The sequence below is a fragment of the Chionomys nivalis genome, chromosome 13, assembly GCF_950005125.1.
Source record: "Chionomys nivalis chromosome 13, mChiNiv1.1, whole genome shotgun sequence".
NCBI classification, from domain to species: domain Eukaryota; kingdom Metazoa; phylum Chordata; class Mammalia; order Rodentia; family Cricetidae; genus Chionomys; species Chionomys nivalis.
In genome coordinates, this window is record NC_080098.1 from 41,337,625 (window position 1) to 41,360,916 (window position 23,292).

The 23,292-nt window shown below is 38.5% G+C and overlaps 2 protein-coding genes across 2 annotated transcripts; both read left to right on the top strand.

The window, feature by feature from the left end:
• Nucleotides 1–4,899: 4,899 nt before the first annotated feature.
• Nucleotides 4,900–5,853, top strand: LOC130886088 (olfactory receptor 2W1-like). Its single transcript, XM_057787998.1, has one exon. It carries the CDS (start codon nucleotides 4,900–4,902, stop codon nucleotides 5,851–5,853), a length of 954 nt encoding a protein of 317 aa, XP_057643981.1.
• A 15,759-nt stretch (nucleotides 5,854–21,612) lies between these two features.
• Nucleotides 21,613–22,566, top strand: LOC130886089 (olfactory receptor 2W1). The gene has a single exon (XM_057787999.1). It carries the CDS (start codon nucleotides 21,613–21,615, stop codon nucleotides 22,564–22,566), a length of 954 nt encoding a protein of 317 aa, XP_057643982.1.
• Nucleotides 22,567–23,292: the final 726 nt, after the last annotated feature.

A 23,292-nucleotide genomic window follows, 5' to 3' on the forward strand; every position in this document is an offset into this window, starting at 1 on the left:
AATGGGCACTGACGTGTTTAATCATCCCTCAAGATCACCAAGACAACTGAATGAAAATATAAATATAGTGAGACTGAGCTTACTGCGTGGGGCTGGAGCACACATCTTCCCTTCTAGGAGTGACTTTTCTCAACCTGGGTATCTGAGGCAACTACTGAGTCATGAAAGAAGGAGATACAGATTAAATTGGAAATGCAGTAGCTTATTTAAGTTAATCTGCTCAAAGCAAACTTATTACACTATCATCAATGTGTGGTGTTATGATAAGACCATTTTATACAGTGGATTTTTTGCCATAAGCTTGGATTACAAGATATGCATGAAGAGAACACTTTTTATTTGTAATGCATTAATAGCTTAGAAAAATAATTCTGAAAATGCATCCTTTACTCCTCTGTCCTTCAGTTTTCCTGCGTGCTGTGCAAGTTTTCACCTCTTAGCGGTGTCTTAAGGAAACATCAAGGTGATTGTGCCAGTGTTTCACTGTCTGGTCTGTTCACAGGCCCTCAGGGAAGTCAACTGAAGCCTGGTTTCTCAGCTTTCAGACCATACTGGTGGCTTTTGCTCAGCTTTTATGCTGGATTTTATGGTTGGTTTTCACATTTCTCTACAATCCAGGCATGTTTCCATGTTCATCCAGAGGGAAAGGAAGCAGGGCGAGCCCGTGACAGCTGAAACCAGGGCTGGAGTCACCTGTGCAGAGGCTCTGAAGCAACCCCATGAGGAAAAGCTTCCTCACAGAGATGCTACCTGGAGATGGTGAGACAGCCGCAGCCCTGCAGAGGGAACACTACAACAGTCCTGCTTTCAGCATCCTGGACCCAGCAAGGGAGAGGTAAGACATCGGGGACGGGGGCTTCTCGAGTACCGGGAGGCCAATCTTGATATTATCCCTGGAAAATAGTTTTCCTTGGTTGCCCAAAACATGTGAAAAGTAAAAGAAAAGAGCTAAAATTGTCACAGGGGACTCTTTGAGCTTCTGCTCATAAGTCTAAGATATGTTAAATCTCTGCAGAAAAATTGTTACCCCCCCCCACCATGTCTATGTTATACAGGAGAAAAGGAATTTGTTCAGTATTATAAGAGGAGAGCACAAAATTGCATCTTATTTTTTTATTTCATACATTTTGACACAGCAGAAGTGTAAACAAGTAATGTAGATTAAATTTAAAATGAGGAACCGTTTGAAATATCGAGTTAGACAAAGATTCAGAATCTTTTTAATCCATTTGTATGCCTCCTGATACACAATACTAAAAGTTGTTTGATGGGGTCTTTTGTATATCTTACAGGGAGGAAGAATTTTTATTCTTTCCTAAATTAATCTCTGAGTTGTAGTGAAAGTGACATTTATTAAAGAATTAACGGCATGAGATTGCCGTCAATTTTAAAAGAATTTTCATTATTTCTGACAATTGTTCTGGTCAAAATCAATGTGCACAAATTATTTGTGCCTTTGCTTGGACATTTTGGGGTGTAACACATCTCAGATAATCATTTTTCTTCCTGTGCAGGTTGATCGATAGCAAAATTCAGGCTCAGTTAACTGTGAGAAACTGTTGCCAAAGAAATCTTGAAATGACGCTCTCAAAATAACATTTCAAGCACTATAGCCAGTTAGTTAAGTGAATGTGCATACTTTGAATCAGGGCCACAATTTGAAGTAAATATTCTCATAATCCTCATGAAACTATATGAAAGATCACAGCTAAGAAACACAGAGCTTTTGTATTACATCTGTGCAGAGGGGCACACAAGGATGTACATAGAAACAACAGTTTTATATCTAGCTGGAATTCTTTTTAACAGAATATTTTATACATTATGTGTTGAATGGTACGAAAATGCCCAGGAAGTCATCACCACAACCTTTGTTGCAATGTTATCCATCACCTTAGAAGTTGATTTCTGCCTCATCTATGCATCCCTATTGGAAGTGTGATATGCACTGTCAAATATCACTCTTGTGTCAACATGGTACAGTAGGGTGCAGCCTTGTTATATTTTTCTTCAGATGGTAAGTTATCTATGTAACATTGGACAATAGATGTTGCTCAGCCGCTCACTTGATATACATGTCGGCAGTTCTTAGATGCTCATGGGTATTGAAGAAAATCTATGTTGAAATACTATTGAATTGTGCTGAGTTCTTGGAGTACAGATGAATGTTATGATTTTCAGCAAACTGAATAAGTGTTATATATACAAATCATTTTCTCATCAATTATTTCTTATTATCACTTCATTTAAATAATGTCACAAAATATAAGCCTAATTTTTAATTGAAAAGCAATAGTGGCACGTGATTTTTCTGTTTTCATAGGGTATTTTTATTTGTTAATGTATTTACATTGGGGTGTGTAGTAGATAGGGAAGAGAACCACAGAGATCATATTTGCTTTCTTAGAGTATAATAGCAGTGTTTTAGAGAATTTCTAATAGTCTTAATCCATGTTTTACCTGATTATGTACATTTAAACCAATTCTGGTAGAGAAAGATTACTGAAAAATGCTGTCTCTAGAGCTGTTCTAAGCCACTTGCAATTTTCCCCCATTTGATCTTTAACCCCTACAATAGGTATTTCTATTGTTCCCAATTCTTTATGAAAAACTGAACTCAGCAGTTTCCTTACCTTTTCTGGTATCACATAGTAAACAATTGGGAGAGTTGTTACATAAATGAAAAGATTTAATTTTAAGAGTGAAAATTAGCTTTACTCTGCTTAATAGAGAAGAAATAGTGACAAAAATAACATTCTTCTCATTGAAGTATTGTCTAGAAATGAGCAGCCCCCTTAGAGTTTTACAGCTCGGTGTTAAAACTGTGTTACAAGTTCTGTATACAATCGGGCTGCAAGAATAATATCTATAAAAGAATTGTGAGCATAGTACAGCTCTTCCTGAAGCAGTTTCTCCATCCTACTAGTGAATGCCACAAGACCCATAGGGTAGGGGATGGTGTGTAAATATATAACAAAGTAGATTTAACAAGCCAGACTAAAGGGCACAGAAATGGATGGTTAGAGCTTGAAATTCACAGAATAATTGGTTTCTATCTTCTATTTTGAGGTTTATGCAATCATTCTACAAATTCACACTGACAAGAGCACTGTAGAAGTCACTGACCACAGGGTCATGAAGTACATGTGAAGCTGAGCAAGTAATCCATGCTCAACTGAAGCAACAAACTTGAGTCTCATGACTTTCAGAACACGGTAGATACAGAACCTTGCAGGAAAGAAACCTTACTTTAAACACAGCGATCACCTTTCCTGGCTTGTCCCAAGGAAGGATTTTGTGCAATTTGCTGTGTCACCCAGTCAATGTCTTTCTTCTGGAATTCAAACTCTTTTTTTTTTTATTAAATTAATTTATTTAATTATTAAAGATTTCTGCCTCTTCCCCGCCACCACCTCCCATTCCCTCCCCCTCCCCCAATCAAGTCTTCCTTCCTCCTCAGCCCAAAGAGCAAGCAGGTTTCTCTGCCCTGTGGGAGGTCCAAGGACCACCCACCTCCATCCAGGTCTATTAAGGTGAGCATCCAAACTACCTGGGCTCCCACAAAGCCATTACGTGCAGTAGGATCAAGAACCCATTGCCATTGTTCTTCAGTTCTCAGTAGTCCTCATTGTCCATTATGTTCAGCGAGACCGGTTTTGTCCCATGCTTTTTCAGACCCCGGCCAGCTGGCCTTGGTGAGTTCCTGATAGAACATCCCCATTGCCTCAGTGTGTGGGTGCACCCCTCGCCGTCCTGAGTTCCATGGAATTCAAACTCTTAAGCACAATTTCTTTAGCTACATGTTATATTGGCTCCCTGTAGGAGTTAGGCATACATAATCAGTAGAAGAGAAAAAAAAATGTGTGAATGTGTTTGACCATGCACTGATTAAGTATGCTAAACACTAACAGGTTGTCTCAAAGCAAAGATGAGCAATACGGAGAGCAAGAGGAGTTAGGGTTTTAGAGAGAAATGACCTTTAAAATGTTTGAAAAAAGAGAAAACCAACAGTGAATGTGAAAATTGGAATATAGGGTAGGCATGCTGAGACTTATGTGGGTAGCAAAGAACACAGGTGTATCAGGGAAGTATTCCAAAATGAGAGTACTTCTAAAATCAGTTGATGCATTTTTAAGCACATGGGTGATAAGACCTTGGTGAAGTTAAGAATTGTGTAAAGGTGTAAAACAAGAATCAAGACATGATGCCACAATGATTTAGAATGCGATGATAGGAGCTGAAATATTTTAAAGTGAAAAATATAATATATATTTATATATTCAAATATATCAGATTTAGGTAGAAGAGAGGCTGAATATATAAAAAGAAAAAGGGGGCCTGCAAAAATTTCTAGATCACTTAAGAATAAACAGGAAAGCCAAAGCGTTCTTTGAATGGAAGAAGGAAGATTGAGGAATACTTCTACTTTTAATCTGACATTGACAAAATAGCTAAACTTACACATGACTTCACTGAGCAGGTAAAAGAGTGTCTTCCCTACACTTTCACGACTGTCATAAGATAACAAAGAGTTGTTATTTTTCCACTCTGTCTTTTCCAAACTTCCAAATATGTGTGTGAAGAATTCAGATCCTGAGAAAAGAGTCAACACTTCAAGACCATCTAGACAAAAAGAAAAATCAAATATTAAACTCATTTGCCATGAAACAATCTTCAACAGGTATAAGACAACTTGACTATAGTAGGCAATGTGTATCCATTAATTCCTTCATTTGTTAGCTTATATGTTTCCTTCAGTTCATTCTGTATTATACAGCTTACTTTCATCATCTACACTGATAAACTGCATCTTGCTCTCCTTGTCACCCTACCTACTACCTCCCCTCTACCTCCCTCTCCTACTCTTCCTACACTGTAGAATATAAACACTGAAAGGCTATGGACCCAAGAAATTACAGTGCCCTGCATGTTTTTATCCTGCTTGGCTTCTCTGAACACCCTCAACTGGAAATGGTCCTCTCTGGAGTTGTCACCTTCTTCTACATTATTACGTTGGTGGGTAACACAGCTATCATTCTTGCATCCCTCCTGGATCCCCATCTCCACACACCAATGTACTTTTTCCTCAGGAATTTATCTTTCCTGGATTTGTGCTTCACAACCAGCATTGTCCCCCAGATGCTGGTTAACCTGTGGGGATCTGAGAAGACCATCAGCTCTGTGGGTTGTGTGGTTCAGCTCTATGTGTATATGTGGCTAGGCTCTATTGAGTGTCTTCTCTTGGCTGTCATGTCCTATGACCGTTTCACAGCCATCTGCAAGCCATTGCACTACTGTGTAATCATGAATCCACGACTGTGTGTCAAGATGATCGTCATGGTCTGGAGTATTAGTTTGGCCAACTCTGTGGTGTTATGCACACTCACTGTGAATTTGCCTCGCTGTGGACACAACCTTCTGGATCATTTCTTGTGTGAGTTGCCAGCCATGGTCAAGATAGCTTGTGTAGACACTACAAAAGTCGAAATGTCTGTTTTTGCCCTAGGCATTGTTATTGTCCTTATGCCCCTCATCCTTATTCTTATTTCCTATGGCTACATAGCCAAAACTGTGCTCAACATGAAGTCAAAGGCAGGCCAAAAAAAAGCAATGAATACCTGTGGATCTCATCTCACTGTGGTCTCTATATTCTATGGAACTATTATTTACATGTACTTACAACCAGGTAACAGGGCCTCCAAGGACCAGGGCAAGTTCCTCACCCTCTTTTACACCATCGTCACTCCAAGCCTCAACCCCCTCATTTACACCCTAAGGAACAGAGACATGAAAGACGCGCTGAAGAAACTCATGAGGTTTTACCACAGATTCGCAGAAGTAAGGAGAAACTAGAAGTCATGGAAACGTATTAGAGAGGACAAAGCAGTGAAGTAACTTATCTCATTTAGGTTTGAATAAGGAATGATCATTGGCTCACAGAGATCCATGGTTGAAGGCATTCTTTCGTACAGAACTTGCACGGATGCAAACAACTTGAGCATCATCAAGCACATCTTTCAGGTTTCTAACCATTGGCATATTCTCAGGGAATACCTGTCCCTAAGAATCTCTGTTTGCTAAACTGTAAACTTGAATGCATTTTAATTTATTTGACAGTCCCATGGAAAACTGCTTTGTCTCATTCTAGATTTTCTATGTTAATGCGCACATATTCCAAAACATTGACCCAAATGATTTTATGTGTACTGTATTTTGTACATTAAATAACAATTTACAAATAATTTGATGTATTCATTTGTCTTTCTGTCTGTCAATACGACTGTTTGTCTCTCTTTATGTCTGTCTGTTTTTGAGTCAGGTTTTTATAAAAAACCAAGACTCTCTTGAAGTTCTTATATAGCTGAGCATAGCCATGAGCTTTTTCTTCCTCCTGTCTAAACCTGCCAAGTCGTCGGAAACAGGTGTGTGCTACCATGCCCAGTCTGTGTGGTGCTCTGGATTGAACCCAAGGCTTCATACATGCTAAGTAAGCGCCCTACCAACTCTACCATACCCCCAGGCCTATAAATAATTTTGTCTCTTAAATACTCTATGATATCATCAATCCATTTATTTATATTTAGCTTAGAAAACGCAGTATGTTTGGCCACAATCATCTTAAACCCTACCTAAAGAGTCACTTGTTTACCATTGGTTCAGTGATATTTAAAACTAACATCTTTTGCAATTGCCTAATTTTTTTTTTTGAGATGAGTGAATGAAAGTTCACAGACCAAACTGTCTTAAAAGTGACCAACAAAGGGTTGGAGTGATGTCTCAGTGGCTAAGAGCATTGGTTGGTCCTCCAGAGGACTTGAATTTGATTCCCAGCATCCACATGGTAGCTCACAACTGTTTCTATCTCTGGTTCCGAGAGATCAGACACTCTCCTCTGGCTGCCAAGTGTGCCAAGCACACATGTAGTACACAGCCATCCATTCAGGCAAAACACCAATACACATAAAATAAATTTTTAAAGGTGACAACAACTCTTATTTGTGCCCCCATGTGTGTGTGTGTGTGTGTGTGTGTGTGTGTGTGTGTATTCATTCATTCCATGGTTATCTTAACTTCAATGAAAAAGTAGTATGATAAATTTGATAACAGACTTTTTATTTTTCTATGAAATGTGTTTGAACGTTAACAGGTCACATTGCAGTGCTTGTATGTGATGAAAATTCACAAGGTAAATAAAATCTTTATTTCCATATATCATGACACTTAGCTTTTATGAAAACAGTACTTTATTTAAGCTTTGATACATTCTGTTATCACATATACATCTCTAAAAACTTACTTTTAGATAATTTAAATAAAAATGAATTAGCAGAAAACCTCAATGAAATCTAAAATTATCATGATATTTTTTCCTGTTGCTTCATAATTCATGAAATGTGAAGAAGGAAGTCATTGGATGATTACTTACTTAGCCAATCAGAGAACACTATAACAACTCACATAAAATGCACTTAATACAGAATAGGATATTGTAAATTTCTCTGTCTTCATCGTCATATCTCTTTGAAAATTGTTTTCAGCATCCCACAGCACAGCTTGTATGTTCTGGGATGAATGCCACCCAACCCACTATTCCATCTTGTGTTTCCTCTAATCTTTGTAAGGCTTATGATTAATGAAGTTCAATAATATAATAATCATTTCCTAGTTTCAATACACTAAATATATAAAATAAACTGTAGTTAGGGACCCCTAGAAGGGTGTTACACTACCTGCCAAGAACTGTTTATGTGTGCATCTAATTTGTATTTATCTCTTGCTTATCTTTTTTGCATTTAAGCTAGAAATCAAGTAATATCTCAAATGGTTGTTTATCTGAATTTATATATAAATTTAGATCATTGCATGAAATGTATCCTATTATTAAAAACTGAACTTCTGTATGTCTATGTGACCTAATCAACCTGATTTCAAATGAATAACTTATGACTGGAAATATAAATGAAAATAAATAATAATGATGATAATTAAATTGAATTTTTACTTTAATAAATTGCTTCCTTGAACAAGGAATCATGTCAACACTTATGAGATTTGCTACACTGGCATAAGGTCCACACAGCAAGATCAACACTTTGTTGTTGTTGTTGGTTGTTTTGTTTTGTTTCTGAGACAGGGTTTCCCAGTACCTGTGGAGCCAGTCCTGGAACTCACTCTGTAGACCAGCCTGGCCTTGAACTCACAGAAATCCGCCTCTGCCAGCTTCTGTCTCCCAAGTGCTGGGATAAAAGGTGTGTGCCATTACTGCCCAGCAGGATCAACACTTTTCAATGCATAGACATTAAAGGAGAAAGTACAGAGGTTAACTTCAAATCCTCACCTACAACTTTATTCTCCAAGTCCAATCCTGCAGTCTCCAATTCTTTACCTCTGCAGCAGAACAACTGCTCCATCTCTAATGGATCCCACAGATCTTTCCCTCCTAACCTTCTTCCCCCAACTTCTTTCTTTACTCAGCCCCAAACTCTAGCAGGGACACCCTAAGAACACAATGACAACTCCTGCCAGGGAAGCAGATAGACTCACTGCAGATCGTCACTCTTCCCTGCATTTCTCAGAGTCCAGTTCTAAGAGACCCAGTCTAATACCTAGACCTCTGGCAGACTTTCTGTGCCTTCTCCTCACTCCCCATTCCCCATTCCCAGAGGACTAAACAGCAGATCCTGGTAGAACAACCAAACAACCAGCTTTCCTCCCTTGTATGAAACCCTGCCACTGCCCTCTAGCCCATCACCACACCTAAGTCTCAGACCCCAGAAACGCATTTTACTTGGTACCCCCAGTTGCCAAATCTATCAAGACCCCCAATGGATTTTCCTACAGACAACACACAGCCACCACCCTCTCCTAACAACCAGAGAGGAAACAGAAACGAAGGAACAAAACACCTTCCCAAAAAGGACAACACCAGATATCAGCATCTAGAATTACTATCTTCCCAATCCAAGATACCTAGACAACAGTGCAAAAACACAATAACAGCAAGAACAGTATGTGCTCACTAGGAACCAACAACCCTACCTTGAATGTCCTGAATATTCCAACATTTGAAGCACAAATAAAAGACCTTAAAACATTTTTTAGGAATATGATAGCATTCTTTAAAGAAGAAACAAACAAAACCCTTAAAGGAATCTATGAAGACACAAAATATTCAATAGAAACAATGAATAAAACCTTAAATGACTTAAAAATAGAAATGAAATCAATAAAGAAGACTCAAACAGAGGGAAATCTGGAAAAGAAAATTTAGGAACTTCAAAAGAAACAAGCTGGTTCCTGAACAGTTGGTGGAGGCCAACTTTACCAACAGAAGACAAGAAATGGAAGAGAGAACATCTGGCATTGAAGGCACAGTAGAAAAAAATAGATTCATTGGTCAAGAAAGTGTTAAATCAAAAAGACTCCTAACAAAACTTCCAAAAATTCTTGAGACATCATGAAAAGATCAAATCTAAGAATAATAGAAATAGCGGAAGAAGAAGAAACACAAGTCAAATGCACAGAAAAGTAATTTTAACAAAATTATAGAAGAAAATTTTCCTAACACCTATGGGCAGATCCCTGGGAACCCTCACGCCAGTCCTTTAAGGGGGGTGGTAGGCAAACTGCAGAGTCTCACCTCTTCATCTATTCCTTCAAGTTCAATCACCCAGTTCCTTGCCCAGATCTCCAGCACATCTCCCCTAAAGAAGGAGATGATTATCAAAGTACAGGAAGCACACAGAACATCAAATAGAGTGGACCAGAAAAAAAGTTCTCTCAGCATAATAATAATCAAAACAATAAAAGTACTGAATAAAGAAAATATTAAAAGCTGGAGGGGGAATATAAAGTATTAAAATTATATTCGACTTGTATTTTTATTTTTATTATTATTTTTTTTTTTTTTGGTTTTTCGATACAGGGTTTCTCTGTGGCTTTGGAGCCTGTCCTGGAACTAGCTCTGTAGACCAGGCTGGCCTCGAACTCACAGAGATCCACCTGCCTCTGCCTCCCAAGTGCTGGGATTAAAGGCGTGCGCCCATCGCCCGGCCTCGACTTGTATTTTTTAATTTATTTTATTTTTGAACATTGGTGTTTTGCCATGGGTGTCATGTCTACTGGTACTGGAGTTACAGACAGATGTGAGCTGCCATGTGGGTGCTGGCAATTGAACCTGGGTCCTCTGGAAGAGCAGTCAGTGCTCTTAACTGCTGAGCCGTCTCTCCAGCCCCTACATCTGACTTCTTAATGTAAACTCTAAAAGTCTGAAGAGATTGAAAAAATGTTCTTCAGATTCTAAGAGACCACAGACGCCATTCCAGAGTACTAAGTGAAATTTTCAACCACTGTAGATGAGAAAATAAGATCACATATGATAAAACCAAATTTAAGCCCTAGAGAAGGTTCTAGAGGGTAAACTCCAACCTAAAGAGTTTAACTACATGCAAGAAAACACAGGGAATAAACAATCCTAGACCAGAAAAGTCAGAACACATACAGGCAAATAAATAACAAAAATCATTGTTTATACATGCCTCTCAATATTAGTGGTCTCAATTCCCTAACCAAAAGACACAAATTAACTGAGTAGATGCAAAACCAGAATCCATCCTTCTGCTGAATCAAGAAACACATCTTAACATCAAGTCAGGGTAAAGGGTTGGAAAAACAGATTTCAAGCAAATGAGCCTAAGAAACTAGCTAGTATCAGTGTTTTAATTCTGACAAAATAGACTTCAAACCAAAACTAAAAAGAAGAGATGGGGAAGGAAAAAGCCATCAAGAAGACGTTTCAGCCTCTATGCTCCAAACACAAGTGCCCAAAGTTTGTAAGAAAAAAAAATCCTACATCTTAAACCACATACTGTTCCTCATTCACTGATAGTGGGAGACTAATGCCCTACTATTAGCTACAGACAAGTCATGCAGAAAACCACTAAACGGGGTACTGTGGGAAATAACTGAAGTTATAAACTAAATAGACCTAACAGATAGTTACAGAACATTTCACGCAAACACAAAAGAATATGTTTTCTACTCTTCACCTTATGGAACTTTGTCCAGAACTGACTATTGCCTCAAGTCTCAAAAGATACAAGAAAATCAAAACAACACAGTTCAACCCCTCTGACCACCACAGATCAAAGCTGGATATCAGCAACAGAAAGTTTACAAATTCATGGAAACTGAACAGTTCTGTAAGCAGAGACTGCACTTTCATTTCCCGGCCGCTCATTCCCAAATAATCACAAAGAAACTATATTAATTACAATACTGTTTGGCCAATTACCTCAGACTTATTATTAACTAACTTTTGTATCTGAAATTAACCCATTTCTATCAATCTATGTTTCACCACAAGGCTGTGACCTACAGGTAGACATCTTTCTCCTTCGATGGCTACATGGTGTCTCCCTGACTCCTCCTCCTTCTCTCTCTCTCTCTCTCTCTCTCTCTCTCTCTCTCTCTCTCTCTCTCTGTTTCTGTACATCTATGTTCAAATTTCCCACCTGGCTTTACAGTGCTAAGCCATTGGCTGAAATAGCTATATTCATCAATCAATAAAGCAACACATATACAGAAGGACATCCCACATCACAGTTCTTTATTGAATGAAAAATGAGTCAAGGCAAAAATTAAGGTGGAAATCAAAGACTTTCTACAATTGAATTAAAATGAATATACAACATAGCAAAACTTATGTGACAATAATGAAGGCTGTTCTAAGAGACAAGTTTATAACATTAAATGCCTTTATTGTTATTTTAAAACTAGGTAAAGATGTGCTTTACTTGTTTATGCTGTGGAATGTTACTTTATGTGAAGGTGTGTAGCCTTGTTTGTGCTGCCTTTGTTAACAATGTAAATGTGTTACTTTATGCTGCAGTTGTTTAATTATATAAAGATGTGTTGCATTTGTTTCACCTTGCCTGCCTAAGGCACCTGATTGGTCTACTAAAATGTTTAATGGCCAATAGCAAGGCAGGATAAATAATAGGTGAGGTGGTTGGGAAGAGAGAATTGCATGAGGGGGAGGAAAGAGGGGAAAAGGAAGGTGGGAGGAGGACATGAGGGATCAGAAAATTGAGATGGGGGAAGGACAGAGAGAGAGAGCAAGGAAAAGAGATATCTTAATAAAGGGATGTATTATGGGATTATAGAAAAACCTAACACTAGGAAAATTCCCAGGAATCTACAAGAATAAACCCAATTAAGAATCTAAGCAATAGTGGAGAGGGTACATTAACTGTCATTGACTGTAAACATATTGATGACTGCCTTAGTTGTCATCATAGACATTTACATACTTATATACAGTATCTGATGGAAGCAGATGCAGAGATTCACAGCTAAGCACTGGGCCAAGCTCCTGGAGTCCCATCACTGAGTAGGAGGAGCAATAATATGAGCAAAGGGTGAAGACCATGATGTGGATACCCACAAAAACAAGTGACCCAAGCTAGTGGAAGCTCATTGACTCTGGACATACAGCTGGAAAATGTTCATAGGTCCGAAGCAGGATTACCCATAGTGCTTGTTGCCTGAGATTTCTGTTCTGCCTGGTCCCACAGCTGTTCAGTCCCAAAGAAACACACAGAGGTCTCCCTTAATTATAAACTGGCTGACCTATTAGCTCAGGCCTCTTATTAACTCTTACGTCCTACATTAACTCATAATTCTTGTCTATGTCAGTCACGTGGCTTCATAACTTTTATCAGCAAATCATTCTCATCTTGCTTCCTCTATGTCTGGGTGACGACTACAGACTGAGTCTTTCTTGTTCCCAGAATTCTCCTGTTCTAGTCCCCCCCACTTATACTTCCTGCCTGGCTACTGGCCAATAAGCATTTTATTAAAACAATACAAGCGACTGGGTACAAGACCATTGTCCCACAGCATCCCCCTTTTTTCAAAGTAAAACCTCTGAATCTAATCTCCTCTGTTTAGCTTTTTTATTGACCATTAACCATAAAAACTTGTAACCAACATTCTAAACAAAAACAAACACCCATAATCTATTTTTTGGAAATGTGGGTGTGGTTTTCTAGGCTACTCTACGCTGATTGGGGGTGCTGATAATCTTATGGGGACCTAAAGAAAATTTAGGATTATGATCAAGTCCTGACTGAAATATCCTGTGAGGCTTAATCATCTCAGCCAGCAGTCTTGAGGCTGTTCTGGATGTAGAACTCAGAGGAAACACCAACACAGACCCTCTGAAACATTGGATCATCTGGGTCATCTGCTCCAATTGGAGATTTTTCAGGGGTCTTCCTTGATCAATACTGATTTCTCCTAACCCAGAATGAATTTGCAGCTTCTTATTTCCTGTGGAAATAAAAGTAAAACCTCCTCTCCAAAGCAACATATCTTTTGTCAAGGCATTTTCAAAATATATATGTTAAAGGAATCCAGCAGCATTTATAATCAAATGTCTTTTAGCAGCTGCTGCTCCTTCCTCAGAAGTCATACAATTCAAAGATAACACAATAATATATAGTATCCAGATTCTCTTTTTATGTGGCTTTATTTTAAACTCTATATTTTCTTTTTCTTTTTAATTTTTGATTTTTGGAGACAGGGTATCTCTGTGTACCTTTGGCTGCCCTGGAACTCACTCTGTAGACAAGGCTGTCCTTGAACTCACAGAGATTTGCCTGCCTCTTCCTGTGCTGCGATTAAAGGTGTGTGCCACCACACACACCCAACCTCCCCCCTCGACTTTATCCTTTCTTTTCTCTCCCAAGCCTACATATATTTTTAAAATCACTATAAAGCATTTAGAAGTTTTTTTCATCTGACTCTATCTTTACTGAATATCTCTCTTTTTCTGAATATGAATCTTTAATTTGCTAAGTGATATGGCTATGATCCACCCCATTCCTTAGCTTTCTGAGCGTCTAGACTCATAGTGGAGGTACTGGCCAGAGACATGTTTATTGCCAGAACTCTATGGAGTTTCAAGGTTCCTGCCACCACCAAAAAGCATGCAGCTGGCAATTCATCAACAACATTTAAGTGTTTCAAGGCAGAGCCTCTTAAAAGAGCTACAAGGTTTTGCAGCTAAAGCTCAGTCAGGAAATTTCTCTTAAGTGACACACACTTGCCTCTAGCAAATAGAGTCCACCTGAGAAAATGCTGCTACCAAGAAGCCATGCTTAACTCTGTTCTTTTGTGTCTAGAATTACTTCCCAAACTCTCTCAGGTTTTAAGTGGATTTAGATGTCCACATTGGTGCTACTTTTTGAGAGAGGTTTCTATCCCACCTGGTCCCAGAGCTGTTCAGTCCTAAAGAAACACACAAAAATCTACATTAATCATAAACTAGTTAGCCTATTGGCTCAGGCTTCTTATTAACTCTTACATCCTACATTGACTCATAACTCTTGTCTGTGTCAGTCACATGGCTTGGTAACTTTTATCAGCAAAGCATTCTCATCTTGCTTCCTCTGCATCTGGGTAATGACTGTAGACTGAGTCTTTCCTGTTCCCAGAATTCTCCTGTTCTAGTTGCCCCACCTATACTTCCTGCCTGGCTACTGACCAATCAACATTTTATTAAAGCAATACAAGTGACCGGATACAAGACCATTGTCGACAGCACTGACTTTTTGGAGCCCATACCCTATGGGGGAATACTTTGCTCAATCTAACTACAGGGGTGAGGGCCTTGGTGTTGCCTCAAGTGATGTAATAGACTTTGTTGACTCCCAATGGGAGGTCTCCACTAGCCTCTCTGAGGAGTGGATGGAGGACAGGGTGGGGCAAAGGTGGGAGGAATGGAAGTGGGAAGAAAGAGGTCACTGGAAGTAATATGTAAAATAAAAATAGACTGATTTTAAAAAAAAAAATAACATGAAATAAAATAATTCTTTGACATCCTTAGACACCAGGGAAATGGAAATCAAAACTACTTTGAGATTTCATCTTACACCTGTCAGAATGGCTAAGATGAACAAAACAAGTCACAGGTTATGCTGGTGATGATGGGAACTAAAAGGAACACTCATATATTGTCCATGAATCTACAAACTCATACAACCACTATGAAGACCAATATGGCAGCTGTTCCTTAGGAAGATGGGAATCTATCTACCTCAAGATGCAGCTATACCATGCTTGGGGATATACACAAAGGATGCTTCATCCTAGCATAGGGACACTTGCTCTACCTAGTTCATTGCTGTTTTCTTCATAATAGTCAGAAAGTGGAAACAATCAATATGCCCATAAACAGAATGGAAAAATACTCCATTTACACAATGGAGTATTACTCAACCATTAAGAAAATGGCATCATGAAATTTGCAGGCAAATGAGTATAACTAGAAAAAAGTCATCATGAATAAGGTATACCAGGCCCAAAAAGAAAATTAGGATCAGTGTTTTGTTTAACCATCATCAGAGAGGCTTTCTCCTATAGTAGTTGGAACAAAATATAGAGACCCACAGACAGATACTACACAGAGAGTGAGAGACCTTGAAACACTCAGCCCTAAAGGGGATGTCTATATCAAATTCCTCCCTTCAGAGTTTACTGAAAACTGTGGAAGATGTAAACAATAAAGAGCCAGAGGAGATTGAGGATATCAAGAAAACAAGGCCCTCTAAAGCACCATGAACAAAGCTTATATGAACTCATAGAGACTAAAGCAGCATGCACAGGGCCTGCAAGGTTCTGTACCAGGTCCTCCGCACTGGTATTATGGCTTCCGGTTTGATATTTTTATGGAATTCCTGAGTGTGTGAATGAGTGGGGCTCTGACTCTTGTGCCTTCCCTTGGACACTTTTCCTTCTAATGGTCTGATTTGTCCATCTTCAATGTGGCAGTTTTTATTTCCTCTTATAAGTCATTTTATTTTTGAAAAACAATAATAAACCTAGTGACTAGAGCAAAGGTTAACAATGATACTGTCTTTTATAACTGCTGGCTGAGGAAAAATCAGTTTTGTCTAATAAGGGACACTGAGTACATCAGTTACTCCAGAGCAGATCTTATCCTCAGAAGTACTTGGCCAACAAATAGTAGACGCTGAAGTCTGTATGTGTGTACTTTTTTTTATTTGGTTACAGTTTGTAGGTTTTGTTGTGGTAGTTGCTTGTTAGATAGTTTGTTCTCTTTAGGGTGATGTTGTATTTGTTTTCAAGGTTTCAGGCACTTTCTCATTGTATTGGGTTTTTGGTTTTTTTTTTTTTTTTTGAGAAAGAATATAAAGTTGTGTGGATAAGGAGGATGAGAGGACCTGAACAAACTTGAGGGAAGGGAAGAATATAATCAAAATATATTATATTTAAAAAGTGTTTTAAACAATAAAATATTAAAAATAAGTGAGAAAAAGCAAAGAATCTAAGAAATGAGAATAAAGAATACATGAGGAAATATGCACATACCATAAATAAAACCATAAAGAAAAGGGTTAAAGTGAGAAAAAGATTATCTTAAGTGTTTCAAAAAATATTAGTATCACCTTTCTACAAACTGATAAAAAAGTAAACATTATTGCATCTAAAGATACCTCAGAGCATTGAAAACATAAAACATGACTTATTTGAATGGCTACTATGTGCCAATCATCAGTGCATTATTATATATCATAAATTTATTAAATCCTTATAACAAAACTTTAAGGTATGTCCTTTTACAATCAAGATATTGAGGTCAGGTGGTGGTGGCGCACGCCTTTAATCCCAGCACTCGGGAGGCAGAGACAGGCGGATCTCTGTGAGTTTGAGGCCAGCCTGGTCTACAAGAGCTAGTTCCAGGACAGGAACCAAAAGCTACAGAGAAACCCTGTTTCGAAAAATCCAAAAAAAAAAAAGATATTGAGAAAAGGCACGAGTTAGGCAATTGTAGGCAATTGTCTCTGGCTCATAAAACTAATCATGGGAACCACAAAGACTTCAAGTCCAAAACTCTTGCCACACAATTTAATCCATCTAAGCACCACATTGTTCCATGCAGAGGAAAATTGTGTGAGTTCTTTTCTTGATCAGTGACAAGAAGCCATTCACATGTGATCATTAATTTGTGTCATTTTAAAGTAATTCTTGGTGACATGGAATTATAACTCAAGGAAGTTAAGGCAGCTAATAATTACAAACTAACTCATGAAAATCTTTAGAGTACTTACAGTTCCAGGAACTTGTGTTTAAATAAATGTCCTGTGAGACACCAACATGAATAATAATGGGCACTGACGTATTTAATCACGCCTCATGATCACCAAGACAACTGAACAAATATAAATACATCAAAACAGAGCTTACTGCTTGGGGCTTTGGAGCACACATCTTCCCTTTCAGGGGGAACTGTTCTCAACTTGAGTATCTGAAGCAACTACTGAGTCATAAAAGAAGGAGATATAGATTAAATTGGAAATGCAGTAGCTTGTTTAAGTTAATCTGCTCAAAGCAAACTTATTACACTATCATCAATGTGTGGTGTTTTTCTACAGTGGGTTTTGTCGCCATAACCTTAGTTTACAAAATATGCATGAAGAGAACACTTTTTATTTGTAATGCATTAATAACCAAGAAAAATACACATTGTTTACTCCTCTGTCCTTTAGTTTCCCTGCGTGCTGTGCAAGTTTTCACCTCTTAGCGGTGTCTTAAGGAAACATCAAGGTGATTGTGCCAGTGTTTCACTGTCTGGTCTGTCCACAACCCCTCAGGGAAGTCAACTGAAGCCTGGTTTCTCAGCTTTCAGACCATACTGGTGGATTTTGCTCAGCATTTATGCTGGATTTTATGGTTGGTTTTCACATTTCTCTACAATCCAGGCATGTTTCCATGTTCATCCAGAGGGAAAGGAAGCAGGGCAAGCCCATGACAGCTGCAACCGGGGCTGGAGTCACCTGTGCAGAGGCTCTGAAGCAACCCCATGAGAAAAAGCTTCCTCACAGAGATGCTACCTGGAGGTGGTGAGACAGCCGCAGCCCTGTAGAGGGAACACTACAGCAGTCCTGCTTTCAGCATCCTGGACCCAGCAAGGGAGAGGTAAGACATCGGGGACGGGGGCTTCTCGAGTACCGGGAGGCCAATCTTGATATTATCCCTGGAAAATAGTTTTCCTTGGTTGCCCAAAACATGTGAAAAGTAAAAGAAAAGAGCTAAAATTGTCACAGGGGACTCTTCGAGCTTCTGCCCAGAAGTCAAAGATATGTTACATCTCTGCAGAAAAATTGTTACCCCCCCCGCCATGTCTATGTTATACAGGAGAAAAGGAATTTATTCAGTATTATAAGAGGAGAGCACAAAATTGCATCTTATTTTTTTATTTCATACATTTTGACACAGCAGAAGTGTAAACAAGTAATGTAGATTAAATTTAAAATGAGGAACCTATATATTTTGTTCTTGAAAAATCGAGTTAGGCAAAGATTCAGAATCTTTTTAATCCATTTGTATGTCTCCTGATACGCAATACTAAAAGTTGTTTGATGGGGTTTTTTGTATATTTTACAGGGAGAAAGAATTTTTATTCTTTCCTAAATTAATATCTGAGTTGTAGTGAAAATGACATTTATTAAATAATTAACGGCATGAGATTGCCGTCCATTTTAAAAGAATTTTCATTATTTCTGAGAAGTGTTCCAGTCAAAATCAATGTGCACAGACTATTTGTTCCTCTGCTTGGACATTTTGGGGTGTAACACATCTCAGATAATCATTTTCTTCCTGTGTGGTTGATCAATAGCAGAATTCAGGCTCAGTTAAGTGTGAGAAACTGTTGCCAAAGAAATCTTGAAATAACTTTCTCAAAATAACATTTCGAGCACTGTGGCCAGTTAGTTTAATGAATGTGCATATTTTTGAATCAGGGCCAAAATTTAAAGTAATTTCCTCATAATTCTCATGAAAATATTTGAAACGTCATAGCTAACAAAACACAGAGCTTTTATATTACATCTGTGCAGAGGAGCACACAAGGATGCACTTAGAGATACCAGTTTTATATTTAGCTGGGATTATTTTTAATGGAATATTTTACATGTTGGCAGTTCTTAGGCATCCATGGGTATCTAAGGAAATCTATGTACAAAAGTTGTGTTGAATTCATTGATCCTTTAAGTGGAGATGACTGTTATATATTATTTTCAGGAAGCTGAATAAGTATTATCTAGATAAAACTATTTTCTAATTGATGACTACTTGCTATCACCTCATTTAAGTAATGTCACAAAATACAAGCCTGAATTTTCATGGAAAAATATAATAACTGTATAAGACTTTCTATTGTTATTAACAGTGTGTGGGGTTACATTGAAAAGAGGTTCCTCTCTCCCACAATATATCCCAACCACAGTTTCCTCCTTGCACTCCTACTGATGTGTGTTTTCATTCGGTAAAATTCATAGATAAATTTACTGGGGGCATGTAGCAATATAGTGGATAGAGAAAATAACCTTGGAAATCATTTCTGTTTTCTTAGAGTTTTACCAGTATTACCCTTTTTTTCATTTTAACTTTTTACTTTTTATTGTTTTGGTTGAGCTTTACATTTTTCTCCATACCCCTCCCATCCTCCCTCTCCCCTCCTACATTCTCCCGTGACCTCTGCACTCCCAATTTACTTAGGAGATCTTGTTTTTTACCTTCTTATGTAGATCGATGAATATTAAACAATCTTAATCCACATTTTCATGATGATAAATCACTTTTATACCAATTCTGTGGACCCTGTAGTATTTTAAGCCACTTATGAATTTTGCTCATTTGACTTTTAATGCCAACAATAGATGTTTCCATTGTCCCCCCAAAATAAAAAGTTATGGAAAACTGAACTCAGTAGGGTTTTTTTTTTAATTTTTTTCTGGTATCACACAGTAAATGACAGGGAGAGATGAGACATAAATAAAAGGTTCGTTTTTAAGAGTGAAAATTAGCCTTACTGTGCTTAGGAGAGAAATAGTGGCAGACAGAGAATTCTGCTCTTTGAAGCTTTGTCTAAAGGTGAGCAGCCCCCTTAGAGTTTTACAGCTGGGGTTAAAATTGTATTACAAGTTCTGTATGTAATCGGGTTGTGAAAATAATATTTATAAAACAATTATGAGCATAGTAAAGTTCTTCAGAAATCAGTTTTTCCTCTACCCTATACGGTAGGGGGAGATGTGCAAATATATACAAAGCAGATTCAATACACCAGATTAAAGTGCACAGAAATGGATGGTTAGAGCTTGGAATTCAGAGAACAACTTGTTTCCTTATTCTGCTTTAAGGTTTTATGCAATCATACTGCAAATTCACACTGAGAAGAGGGCCAGAGACGTCACTGATCGCAGGGCCATGAAGTACATGTGAAGCAGATCAAGTAATCCATGCTCAGCTGAAACACCAGAAGCTTCAGCCTCACAACCTTCAGAACAAGGTTGGATACAGAACCTAGCAGGGGAGGAAACTTTGCTTAAACAGCAGCTACCACAGACTCACCTTGCCTGGCTTGTCCCAAAGTAAGATTCTGTGCAGTTTTCTCTGTCACCCAATCAATGTCTTTTCTTCTGGAATTCAAACACAGGATCTTTGCTCTGTGTCATAACGGCTCTCTCTAAGAGTTCTGCGTGCACGACCAATACAAGAAGAATGCATGTCTGCGTTCTCACATGTGTCTGGTTACCATGCCAAACATCAACAGATAAATGAAAATAACAGTAAAATTTTTCAAAAGAAAGAAGAGGAAGCAGGACTTGAGACAGCCATGACCTTTGAAATGTTTGAAAAGAGATAAAACCGAAAGTGAATATGAAAACTGGTATGAAAGTCAAGAATAATAAGGTTTACACAGGCAGCAAAGCATGAAGGTGTATGAAGGCAGTCTTCTAAATTCAGAAGACACAGGTTAAGCTCATGGGTGACAAGATTTTGATGAACCTTGTAATTGTATAAAGGTGTAAGACAAGACTCAAGACAAGACACCATAATGGTTTAGATTAGGATGACAGTGGATTAAATTTTTTAAAGGGAGAAATACAATGCATATTTTATACTCAAATATATCAGATTTAGTTAGAAGAAAGGCTGAATATATATAAAAAAAAGATAAAGGGGCCTGAGAAAACTTCTAGAATACTTACATAAAAGCTAGAGGATCAAAGCTCTCATGGAAAAGGTAAAAGAAAAAGAAAACTATTGCTTTTAATCAGAGATTAACAAAATACCTAAATTTATACACATCTTCACTGGGCAGGTAAAACTCTATCTTCCCTGCACGTTAACAACCATCATAAGAAACCAAACAGTTATATTATTTTTCAACTCTGTCTTCTCCAAACTTCCAAATATGTGTGTTGAAGAATTCAGACCCTGAGATAAGAGTCAACACTTCAAGACCATCTAGATAAAAAGAAAAGTCAAATATTAAACTCATTTGCCATCAAACAATCCTCAACAGGAACAAGACAAGCTGACTATAGTAGGCAACACATATCCATTAATTCCTTCAACTGTTAGCCTAACTGTTGTCTGCACTTACTTGAGTATTCTACAACTGACTTTCATCATCTACACTGATAAACTGTTTCTTGCTCTCCTTGTCACCCTACCTACTACCTCCCCTCTACCTCCCTCTCCTACTCTTCCTACACTGTAGAATATAAACACTGAAAGGCTATGGACCCAAGAAATTACAGTGCCCTGCATGTTTTTATCCTGCTTGGCTTCTCTGAACACCCTCAACTGGAAATGGTCCTCTCTGGAGTTGTCACCTTCTTCTACATTATTACGTTGGTGGGTAACACAGCTATCATTCTTGCATCCCTCCTGGATCCCCATCTCCACACACCAATGTACTTTTTCCTCAGGAATTTATCTTTCCTGGATTTGTGCTTCACAACCAGCATTGTCCCCCAGATGCTGGTTAACCTGTGGGGACCTGAAAAGACCATCAGCTCTGTGGGTTGTGTGGTTCAGCTCTATGTGTATATGTGGTTAGGCTCTATTGAGTGTCTTCTCTTGGCTGTCATGTCCTATGACCGTTTCACAGCCATCTGCAAGCCATTGCACTACTGTGTAATCATGAATCCACGACTGTGTGTCAAGATGATCGTCATGGTCTGGAGTATTAGTTTGGCCAACTCTGTGGTGTTATGCACACTCACTGTGAATTTGCCTCGCTGTGGACACAACCTTCTGGATCATTTTTTGTGTGAATTGCCAGCCATGGTCAAGATAGCTTGTGTAGACACTACAAGAGTCGAAATGTCTGTTTTTGCCCTAGGCATTGTTATTGTCCTTATGCCCCTCATCCTTATTCTTATTTCCTATGGCTACATAGCCAAAACTGTGCTCAACATGAAGTCAAAGGCAGGCCAAAAAAAAGCAATGAATACCTGTGGATCTCATCTCACTGTGGTCTCTATATTCTATGGAACTATTATCTACATGTACTTACAACCAGGTAACAGGGCCTCCAAGGACCAGGGCAAGTTCCTCACCCTCTTTTACACCATCATCACTCCAAGCCTCAACCCCCTCATTTACACCCTAAGGAACAGAGACGTGAAAGACGCGCTGAAGAAACTCATGAGGTTTTACCACAGATTCGCAGAAGTAAGGAGAAACTAGAAGTCATGGAAACATATTAGAGAGGACAAAGCAGTGAAGTAACATCTCATTTAGGTTTGAATAAGGGGATTACAAAGAAAGAAAAGGTGAAGGATTAGAGGTGGTATGTTCATGTATCAAGGAGATAAGGGGTCAGTTATGCTGGCTAGTTTTATGTCATCTTGACACAAACTATAGTCATTTGGGAAGAGGAACTCTTAACTGAGAAAATACCTACTTAAGATCTGCCTGAAGGCAAGTCTGTAGCGCATTTCCTTGATTAACAATTCATGGGAAAGATGACTGCTGGCTAAGGGTGGACTCCTGTGCAGGTGGTCCAAGGTGGCAAAAGAAAACAAAATAAGCAAGGCATAGATGAACTAGAAAGCAGTGTTCCTCCATAGCCGCTGCTTCAATCCCTCCTTCCAGGTTCCTGCCCTGTGTTTTCTTACTCACAGACTATTAACTAGAAGGAAACGTGAAATAAACTCTTTCACCTCCCCGTTGCTTTTGGTCATGGTATTTTATCACAGTAGCAGAGACCCTAAGTACGACAGACTCCTGTCAATTTGGCACACCAATGCAATGCTATTAAACAACAAGTGTTCCCTGCCTGCTTATCCCCAATATTTCATTAATATCAATATAACCATATAAAACAGTCCAACTTTTAAAGTCTTTAAAAATCCAAACACGAGCCGGGCGGTGATGGCGCACGCCTTTAATCCCAGCACTTGGGAGGCAGAG

Coding starts and splice junctions, on each gene's coding strand:
- LOC130886088 (XM_057787998.1), top strand. CDS start 4,900: ATGGACCCAAGAAATTACAGTGCCCTGCATGTTTTTATCCTGCTTGGC.
- LOC130886089 (XM_057787999.1), top strand. CDS start 21,613: ATGGACCCAAGAAATTACAGTGCCCTGCATGTTTTTATCCTGCTTGGC.